Below are 10896 nucleotides of genomic sequence, written 5' to 3'. Positions count from 1 at the left end.
TCTGAGATCAAGTCAGGCCAGCCTGTGGGGAAACAAGCTGAAGTCCGGGCACCAAGCTGATGGAAACTCGGAGAACTCCACCCCCTGGATGGATTCCTCCAGCGTTCCTACCTCCACGAGTAGCAGGTCTTTTGATAAAGTTTATGAGCCTTCGGTGCCCTTCCAATACGAGGCCAGAGCCCCAAATACTTTGTACGACAAAAGGGATCGTGCACAACACAGGATACGATTTCTGGGAAAGTCCAGGTCCCCCCAGCTGGTGGGAGGATTGCAGCTAAGCTCAGAGGTTGCAAAGAAGCCCAAGGGGGGTGGCTGGGGGCTGATAATGGCCCCACTCTGCTAATCAGAACATCCTGGCATTTTGACCCGGGGTCCATGACGCCATTGCCCTCGGACCAAGCTGGCTCAGGCACTGGCACCATGGCTCGTGGGAATTCATCTCTCAAGTGACTTCCATGCACGGTGTCCAGGTTGAGCACATAATATAGGGGGCTGTGGTGCCCCCAAATCATGAACGTTGGCCTATACAAAGCCGCTTCCAGCACTGTGGAGAGCGAAGTTAAGCCAGGGGCAGTCAACTTGACGCCCTCCAAATGTTTTGGGGACTACAGCTCCCATCATCCCTGGCCCTGCTGGCTGGGGCTGATGGGGCCTGTAGTCCCAAGCATCTTCATGGTGCCTGGTTGCCTACCCCTGCATGAAGCAGAGCCCTGCTGGATCAAAGACGACCACCTGGTGCGACATCCTCTTCAGTGGCAGGACTGCAGGGGAACTGCCCAGGGCCCCGCTCCACAAAACCTGGAGGAGGTCTCCCAAACGCAGTAGGGTTGACTTAGGACATTATGAGGTCAGAGAATACGCAGTATCGCCAATCCAAAGAGCTCCCCCCAACCTGCCCTACCGTGCTAAGACCGTGAAGTCCAGACGGGGCTGGCCCGAGACATTTTGTTGCCCGAGGGGGAAGAACAAGATGGCACCCGCTCCCACCCTGTGTGCATAACGTTCCTGGACTGGAAGTTTTATCTTCCTTCCCTGCTGGTGCTGGGGCAGCATCCTGCATCGCACCTGAAGGAAGCAGGCTAACTTCGTGATCGGGGGGCAGGCTCTCTTCTCCAACCCCCGGCCATTGCCTCACAGCATCTGCTGCCTGTGGTAACTGCCTCACTCTGCCTCATGGTAGGGCCGGCCCCAAGTCCAGAGTCTGAAGTTACCCAATTGCTCACAGATCCTTCCCCACACAGCGGATGTAGGAAGCTGGCTTTCTACTGCGTCAGCCCCTTGGCTCATCTGGCTCACCGTGACATTGACCGGCAGCAGCTCTCCGGGATTTCAGACAGGAGTTTTCTGCAGCCGTAAATGGAGACGCCTGGGATTGGACCTGGGACCTTTGGTGTGCAACTCAGGTGCTCATTACCTGTGAGCCAGGCCCCCTACAAGACATAGGAGGCTGCCTTATAGCCAGTCAGTTGGTTAGCTCTCCCTAGCTCAGTCTCGTCTCCACCAGCCAACTTCTCCAACTCGGGAACCTTCAGAAATGCCGGCTTTATAGCCCCCATTACCCAGCACACCAGGTTCTTCCCATCACTCGCTCCTTGATCCTTTTAGATGGAGATGCCTTGGATGGAAACTGGGACTCTTTGCATGCAAAGTAGGGATGGGGAACTTCAGGCATTGGGGCCGAATTTGGCCCTCCGGGGTTTCCAAGTTGGCCACGCCCCCTTCCCCCAGTGATGGCTTGCTTGATTTCCTTGGTTCTGTGCAGTTCTTCCCCCCCCCCATTCTAAAAGGCTCAAATGCCTTGTCTAAGGCATAGTAGACACTTGAAACAAAAAGATGCCACCATTTTTGGTGGTTTGGTCCTGCCCTGTTTGCTTTTGGCACCGCCCACCACTGGAATGTGACCCCTGGCAGCTTCTCGGAAATGGAATTTCATCCTTAGGGCTGAAAGAAGTTCAACATCCCTTGTTTATATCCTTGAAAATTCACAACACTGATGGAGGCAGTGTCTGTCAGCATGAACTCTGATTAACACACAGAGGGAGAAAATAAAGCAAGTCCTATTAATATGCACCATCATTTAATTAAATTAAAAAGTAACCTAAAATGTTCCTGTTGTACACATTTAAAAGAAGGATTGCCCTAAACTTGCTGGTGTTTTTTTTAAAATTAAACATTTTCAAACAGAACTGTACATGACAAAAAAACCTATTTAAATATTTCAAACAGATTTTTTTTCAACAACAACAAACAATAACACAGAACAACAAAACCAGGGTTTCTTCCCTTGAAAGATGAAGGATATAAAATAGAGAAAGCGAGATGAGAGACAATCTAAGGAAAGCAGGGTGAACAGGGCTGCTATGCGCTCGACAACTTTTCTTTTTGCAGTCTCAGGCAGTAGCAAAAGCAGGCGGTTTATCAAACCGCTGGAGAGATACTGGTGGAGTGACCCAATACTAGCTGGTACTTTGGAGTTCCAACATGTAAACAGTAGCAGGGTCTAAAAACCAATAATCTCCAGATTTCTGTCTGTTTCCACCAATAATCCGACAGGTTCCCTTCTGGCTCTGCCCCTCCTAGCCAGATTCAAGCTCTTCCCTCTGATCCAGAACATTCTGACCTGGCCCCACCCATTCCCCAGCTCTGTCCAGGAATTGCATCTCTCTGAAACCAAATTTTGCAAGCCTAGCTCTTCCCTCCCACCCCAACCTGGCAAACCACATTTGGTCACAAATGTGCCCTGGCCAAAAGATTTGGGGGTTCAAGAACCAAAGCATGCACTGTGAGAGACATGGAGAGGCATGAGAGAGACATGGAGAGGCATGAGGAGAGACATGGAGAGGCATGAGAGAGACATGGAGAGGCATGAGAGAGACATGGAGAGGCATGAGGAGAGACATGGAGAGGCATGAGGAGACATGGAGAGGCATGTGTGGGCATGGCTTTCCCCTGAATATTAGTAAAATGCCGATTGTCTCAGATTCTGCGTGAAAGTTTTAAGGCTGCTTCACCAGGCGGGCTTTTGGGGGATGTCAGGACTGCCAACTCAGCACACTGAGCCCCATACCCTGAAGCAGGGATGGAGAACCTTGGGACAGTGGGCTGGATCGGACCTGCAAGAGGTGCCCTTCCTTGCCCCTGCCCTTACCTCCGCCTAAAGTTACTTGGGGATTGTGACAATCTTCGAATGGATTGCCGGTAACCAAATAACATACAGAGGTTTGAGCACAATTAGGAAGATGCCGCACTCTCTAAGAGGGTCAGTTACACGTATGAATGACATGCATTAGTAGGTACCTCTTTTTTCCTGTATGTTTCTCCAAACACATCCCATTTGATGCTGCTACACTAAGTTGTTGCACGTGTGGGAAGCTGCCGTCTGAATGCAACCTCTGGGCTTCTTTACACATTCATTGTTGAGGTGTACACTGACGGTTCCCCCCCCACCCCACATCGCCAAGCTTACATCCAAAAATATTCCACACCAAAGAGATGCATTGGCACACATTGGCACGCATTCCACACCAAAGAGATGCATTGGCACGCATTGTTTACAGGTACATTCATCAGAGACAGTCAAGACCGGCGACCGTTTCCAGCTGAGCATACACTTGGGAATAAACCCGAGTTTCGTTGCTACTTCATGTGCGGGATGGCCCCAGCGTTGCTTTGAAAGGGACCGAGAGATTCTGCAGGCTGTTGGCCTGTCCGAAACACAGTTGAGCGCTGCTTTTTCTGCACCCAAGATGGTGTCCCTGGGTGCAGAAAAAGATGGCGTCCTTGGGCGCAGATGGAGTTTGGACCCATGATGATGGTCTCTCAGCTTAGGCTGGGCAAGGGGAGTAGAGAGTAGACTTATGACCTTCTGCATGGCCTACCCTCCCTATCTTTTCTACTTGTACACAGAGTCTCCTTTCTGTTACTTGCTATTAGGCCGAATGCAAACTGCTGTTGCCTAGCAACTGAAGCCATGCTTCTCCCTTCCCCAGCAAAATGGGGCTACAACGGAAGCTGCAACGTAGTGGACCACTTCGGCGGGAGGTGGCTACCTCGTGTCACACAATGCTTAAAATGTCGCTAAGCAGTTCTGAAGCACAGGTTCCAAACCATTCTCCTAAATCATGCAGTCCGGATAAGGCTGAACAAACTGAATTCCTCACTTATCCAACACAGCGCAGAAACGCTTTCGGAAGAGTAGCCTGAGCTTTGTACTCGTTAAAAATAATAATGAAAAACAAGGTTATGAAGGAACGGTTAAGGGCTTTCTTTGGGTAATTGTTAATGGGGGGAAGGGAATAGCCTGGGTTTGGCGGGGGTGCTGGTTCTGTAGCCAGTTTGCCCATTTCTGTCACGTGTGTATCAGAGGCTCAGATGCATGTACACAGTCGTGCCATCCCATCAGACAGCCTTCCCTGTTCACATTTCAAGGGAGAGGACAGCGTCTCAGACACACTAGGATTCACACACGTCATTCCCTCCCCAACGAAGTGAACAAAGAACCATTTTTGCATTTGTGGGGTGAAAAGGTGTGTGCAAAGCATTATGGGAAGAAGCCTATCCATTAAGGGCCAGCTTGCTGTAAGGGTAGAGAAAGCTAATGAGCCCTTGAAAGTGGGTCGCTACAGGGGCAGAACTTTTCGCTTCCAAAGAACACTGAGTTACATTCAATAAAACAGCTTTCCCACCGTTGTGCCATGATGTCCATCTCTCTCTCTCACACCTGAATACATGCCAAGTATAGATTTTTTCTCTTTTTCAGAAATAGCCTTGACGTTACCATGACGTCGGTTGTAACAGAGTTTTAAAAATGAAATTCTGAAAAGTCTGGAACAAATACCAAGACAATAAATGGAACTGAGAATGCCCCTTTGGTAAAATCTACCACGTTGGTGGAACTCATACAGAAAATATTATACCTAAACATCTCCATGCCCCATTTATACCCACTTTTAACCAATGAGTTAACTTAATTCATGAAAAACTGATATTGAATCCCATTCCCACTAATTTATAAAATTTCTCTCTTTTTTTTAATATGTTCACCCCACCCCCAAAATACTACATCACAATAAACAGCCTGCAAGAGTAAGTTGATGAATCGATGAGATTAAATGGAGTACAATATTTTGATCCATTAAAAACAAGAATTACACCTGATTAAATCATGCAGATTTTTTTTAAAAAAATGCCAACTATCAAGTGCCTTCTTAGAATGAAATTGGGAACACAAGAAATCTACCCTTCAAAAATTATCACTAGGAAATTAATCATTATAATAGCAAAACCATTCATAATGTGTTGTCGCAATGGAATTAGAAAAACAAAGGGCAGTAGCCGATGCTAGTCCTACTTAATCCATGATACTAGTCATGACTAACTTAACTCCCATTCATTTCAATGGGTCTACTCTAAGTAGGGCTAACATCGGCTACTACCCAAAACATAAAGAAGCTAAAGTGATATTAATATGAAATGATTGAATTCTCATTCCACTATGACAACCCAGTACTGCTGATTTTGGTATCAGTAGGTCCCTAGTACATTTGGGGGAATGGCATGGGGAGATTTATAGAATCAACAAGTACTAACCAGGGCTGACCCTGCTTAGCTTCTGAGATCAGACGAGATCGGGCGCATCCAGCCCTTTGCTCATCACTTTCTTTGCCTCTAGATTTTTACACCCGTTTGACCCCTTCCTTCACTTTTTTTCAGCTGTTCTCTCTAAACACATTCCCCCCCCCCCCCCGGACATCCCATCCTCTTGTGAAGGACGGGAGGCCTAATCTAAGATGAGATGGCAGCTGCAGATCATCACCTAAACACAAAAAGGATTTAAAATGCACATACGCTCAGACCTAATGTGTAATTCATATGCACATTGATGAACTTAATCGTTTCAAATTGTTCAGATAGATGTGTGTCTATGTGTGTGCGCTATCTGTTTATACATTTCTATGAATATGGCTTTTTATACTATGCCTAATGTATGTTTTTAATGGTTTTTAATCCTTGTAAACTGCCCAGAGAGCTTCGGCTATTGGGTTGTATAGAAATGCAAAGAATGAATGAAAGATTTCATCCATTGATTCAGAGTATGGGATTTACTGAGTCCGATTTCTTTAAATGGAGGAACAACACCTCTAAGGAAAGACACAAGAAAGCAGCCTTGCCCAACCTGGTTGCCCTCCAGATGTTTTGGACTTTGATTCCCATCCGCCCCAACCAGTATGGCTAAGGAATTCTGGGAACTGTCGTCCAAAATATCTGGAGGGTGACCAGGTTGGGCAAGGCTGCAATCAAAAGTGTGTTCGCATCTCCCTCTGGTGGTGGGAATAGCAGCTCCTCACCCACGTCATGGATAATCCTCGCTCCGCCCCTCTGCAAACGGCCGTTCCCAAGATGTTTTGTGCGCGCAGGGAGAAGCCATGGCAGTTTAACTAGTCTAAGATCAATACAAGTTCATGGCTTCTGGAGATGAAGAGGGGACAGTTGCTTAAGAGTTCTCGAAAGTTCTGCGAGCAAAAGAGGAAGAGAAAAATCTTGAGCCATCTGGGGCTATCCCCTCCTTCTAACTGGCCCTCAATCCTGCCCCCTTCCAGCCTGGTTTTTTCCCCACTCCCATCCTGCAAGCAGCACGCAGCCCCTTCTGCGCCTAATCCCCAATGGACGCTTCTCCCCATCCACGTCAACCGTTCATTTTCCATCGCAGAAGCTGTGTGGTTCCTCAGTGTTCTACCGGAGGCAGTTTCCCCCTTGGCCACCATGAAAACAGCCAGCCATCTCACGACTTCATGAGATGGGTGTAAACCAGGGGTGGGCAGAATTCAGGCTTGGGGGATCCGCCTTGTTTTTTTTTTTTTTATTATTAGAACCCCGAGATCCACCAACCACAACCAGGAGCAAAATCATGGCTCAGGCGGGCAGCTGTACACTAAGAATCAGGACCAGAGTGTCTCAGACACGCATCGGCACTAAAACTTCCATGCAAACATCCACGCCTGGTTTAATCCCAAGCTTTCTTTTTTAGCAACCTGATTTAAGAGGGGAAGGCCAGTTACTGCTTTTTGGAGTCAGGAACTCTTGCTGATCTACTGAAAATCACCCAGAGACCTACTGGCTAATATTCGGCCCACCTCTGGTGTAAGCAGTTTCATGTGGGTAAGGAGTTTCATGTGAGTATGTTTCATGCCAGGACCCTCCATCGGCACATGAGAAACCGCTAAAGACAGCTGGATAAATATTATCGTATGGCATTGGTGCGTGCATGTTGAAATACTTTTGTTTTAAATTTAAATACTTAAAAATAAAAAAACAGCAAAAAGTAGCAGGGTTTGCTTTTTGGTTAGTTGCTGGTTGTTAGAATCGAGTCTGAGAAGTTCTCCTGCAGTTGTTTGAGACACAGGGCAGAGAGAGAGAGAGAGAATGTAAAAGACAGAGAAAGTAAGACAGCAACTCCTTCGTCATCAAATACAGAAGCAGACAGACACTGAAAAATAGAGATCTATCTTATAGAACCACATTTGTCCACTATATATTATTTCTTAAAAACTTGGTTTCAAGAAAAAAAATAAAACAGCTTGGTTGAGTCTCATGCCATCAGACAGCAAAATGAGGTATTTCTGGGCTACCCAATTCGGCCGTATCGGCTGCGGTGTTATAACGTGGGCAGCTAATTGGACTTCACTCCTCCAATGAGACCATGTCATGGCAAAAGCTTCCTCCTGGCAGGAGCACTGTTTGTCCTCAAGATGCTCCCCTTAATTAATACTTGATGCTTCAACGGCAGCAAACCTCTGAGGGTTTTCTGAAGCACTTCGTAAACCATTGCTGATCCCCCTCATCCCAACCTGGGGCAGGGCGGGGCAGTGCAGGCCCGCTCTGCTTGCCTTTAGGGAAGAAGCAACGCATTTGAGGCTGTGTACCAAAACTGGTGTCAGCAGTGGGATAATCACAAAAGCCAGTCATCCACGCTCCACCCCATTGCAAAATGCACCCTTGGAGTGGGAACGCACAAGGGTGGGATCTTTCATTTTGGTCTCGATATTCTCCCGCTCTTCCGGCTCTGGTGTCAGTTCCCAGAGGGGAAGTTGGAGAAAGGCAGAGAGCGTGGGAAGAGACCTCTGGATGCTGTCCTCGCCTTGCTGGGGGGTGGGCATTACTCCCCTGTTGCTCCCTGGAGTGGGTCGCAGTCTGAACTGAAGAGCTCTTTGTAGAGTGGTGGAAAGACAGCGTGGACAATAATGGGGTACATCTGACGGAAAGAACGGAGTTTCTCTATGTGCTGGTAGCACAGGTTCCGAAGTTTCCCTTTGGGGGGAAGCTGCCAGACATGAAAAGAAAAAGAGAAATCAGATTTCTACAGCACTAGACATCTTGCATTCTTTTGTCCAAAGCAATGTGCCAGACCTTGAAAGGAAATTCCTTACGAGGTGTGCCGAAACAGAGGAATGGGTGAATCGGTCGCACTTGATTTTGCTCAGGTTCTCATTTCTTTCCACCGTTAAGTTCATCCCTTCCCATTCCTGCATTGGGACTGCAGATTTCTTCTGGTTTTTTAGTCCGTATGAACATTCGTGTGTATTTTTGTGTGCATTTCCCCAAAATATACACGTTTTGGTATGCACTGTTCCAAGGATATGCATTTTGCGTGCATGCTTTTTCAAAAGCACACATTTGTGTGTGCACTTGTGCATGCACCTGTGTGCAAGTGTGTGGTGCGCGCGCACGTGCGTGCATGAACATTCATGCTTATGCAGCCCCCAACCCGACCACCCAGCCAGGATCACATGCAGCACTTGCAGACAAAATGGTTGTGCACTCCTGCTCTGGAGTGTTCTAATGCTCAAATGCACACAATCCCAGGTAGCTCACTAACCTGTCCCTGTTTGTCCCCCTCTCCCCGCCCACAGTCCTCGACAGAGGCCCACCTTAGCCAAGATGCCTTCCCGGTGGGTTTTCCGTAACATGTGCTTGAAGGCCAGTTCCAGGCTGTTCTGCAACTGCTCCACCTTGCTTTTCTCCTGCAACCAGGGTCGATCTGCAAGAGAGAACAAGGAGCTGAAAAGAGCTTGTTGTGATCCATGAAGGTTTCGCCCCTGCTAGTAGGAAAGCTGTACAATGAAGCCTGGAAGCCTTAGAATTAGCTACTCGCCTGGGGCCATAAAAATCGCCTTCAAGTAACCTAGCAACCTCCCCTACGCCCCTTCTGGACTTACAGATCTACTGGTGGCTTAAGCAGGGGTCTCTGGCCCTCTGGAATTTGGCCAGGTGGCCATGCCTTCTTCCCCTGGTCCCCTAATCTATCTATCTATCTATCTATCTATCTATCTATCTATCTATCTATCTATCTATATCGAGAGGCCCTGTCTGTTTTGGTCACTGAATATTAGCTGGTCCGGGAGCCTTTTTTGGTTGAGGAGTAGGATTATTATTTTTTAAATAAATAAATGAATAAATGAAATCAATACATGAAATTAATAAGTAAAGCTATTTCAACCAGCTAAAAAGAAACAAACTTAAATCTAAAAATGGGTTCCAATGTTGAGGTTCCACCACGGAGAAGGACTGGTCTTTTGTAGATATTAAATGTACTTCTGTTATGGAAGGAGAACAGAGAAGTAGGGATGTATGGACTGTGCAAAATCCGTTCCAGCTACGTTTCATGGACTGTCGGGTGCCTTTTGTTCCCTTGTCTGCTCATTGGCAGAACGGGATTTTTCCAATTTTCCAAATTTGTGCAAATTTGCATGTGTGCAAATCCCCCCTTGTGAAAATGTGCAAATCCCCCCAAATGCGCATTTCATGCTTTAGCCTATGGGGGAAAGGCGCATTTTCGGCTGGTGTTTTTTATTTTATGTGTTTTTCTATGACTAAATGTGTGTAAAATTCTGGAGAGTAAGAAAAAAACATCTGGTCCTTAAGTCTGCGGAAGCTGTGGATCTTGGGAAAAGCTGGTCGTCCGTGGAATCTGTGGGTCAGATTAATAGAAATCTAAACTCATTTGATTCCATTGCAGATTTCTACGACATCCCTACAGAGAAGGTCCTTCTCTCATGGTCTTAACGCAGATTTCCCATACAGGTTGGTATGGGAAATCTAGATGTGCAGCATCGACATGTCCCATTGCAAGATGGCAATCCAAGGCAGACCGCCCCCCATCCCTTTTCAGCATTGCTCAGTTTTAACACTCAATTCGACGCTGTTCTTACTTGAGTTAATGAGCACCAGTGCTGTGAACAGGGCAATTTCGTTCTCGGAGAAGTGCAGCGAACACAAGCTGTGTGCAAAGTCGAAGATGGAGGTGATCAGTTCGTTGCATCCTGGGAAATAAACAAGAAACCCCCTCCAAATCAACAATGAAACAGATCACCAATATCAGGCTTGAGAAACTGGGTGATGGCTATGCGCTACCACCAGTACCAGAGGCAGTTAGCCCATGTACACCAGTTGCTGGGGAACATGGGTGGGAGGGTGCTGTTGCGCTCATGCCCTGTTTGTGGCTTCCTGGTCGATAGCTGGTTGGTCACTGTGTGAACAGGATGTTGGACTGGACGGACCCTCGGTCTGATCCAGTAGGGCTCTTCTGATGTTCTTAGGTTCTTATGGGTGGGGGTGGGTGGGCGTGCGGCAAACGTTCACATCATACATAACTGTGCTTCACCACAGCCCAGCCCCCTGCAGCCTCCCTCCCCAGGGGCCTCCTCAGCCTCTTACAATGTGTCCCTTTGCAGCCAATGCATCCTTTGTCAAGGCATGTCGCTCCAAAAACACAACAGTAGCCAGATATCCTGTCCCTGATCCCACTGAGGCTAACTGAACTTTGCAGACTCACAGCTACTGTGAGTCTGCAAACATGATTATTCTGTCCTGTTCAGCGGAGCTCAGGCTCACAGAGAT

The 10896-nt window shown here is 47.5% G+C and overlaps 1 protein-coding gene across 3 annotated transcripts in view; it reads right to left on the bottom strand.

The window, feature by feature from the left end:
• Positions 1 to 6838: 6838 nt before the first annotated feature.
• Positions 6839 to 10896, bottom strand: part of RORC (RAR related orphan receptor C) — a 94945-nt gene continuing 90887 nt past the window's right edge. For all 3 annotated transcript variants that reach the window (XM_084824162.1, XM_084824161.1, XM_084824160.1), the window contains 3 exons: positions 10209 to 10319; positions 8928 to 9037; positions 6839 to 8320 (listed from right to left, as the gene is read on the bottom strand). In XM_084824162.1, the coding sequence (XP_084680288.1) occupies positions 8156 to 8320; positions 8928 to 9037; positions 10209 to 10319 (386 nt within the window). In that variant the 3' untranslated portion in view covers positions 6839 to 8155. The remainder of the gene's footprint in view (positions 8321 to 8927; positions 9038 to 10208; positions 10320 to 10896) is intronic.

Source organism: Heloderma suspectum, chromosome 17 (assembly GCF_057233095.1).
Source record: "Heloderma suspectum isolate Gila_16-S chromosome 17, 16-S_ref, whole genome shotgun sequence".
In the NCBI taxonomy this organism is placed as follows: Eukaryota; Metazoa; Chordata; class Lepidosauria; order Squamata; family Helodermatidae; genus Heloderma; species Heloderma suspectum.
Note: the sequence above shows the minus strand (reverse complement) of the source record. Positions and strands in the feature narration are given on the sequence as shown.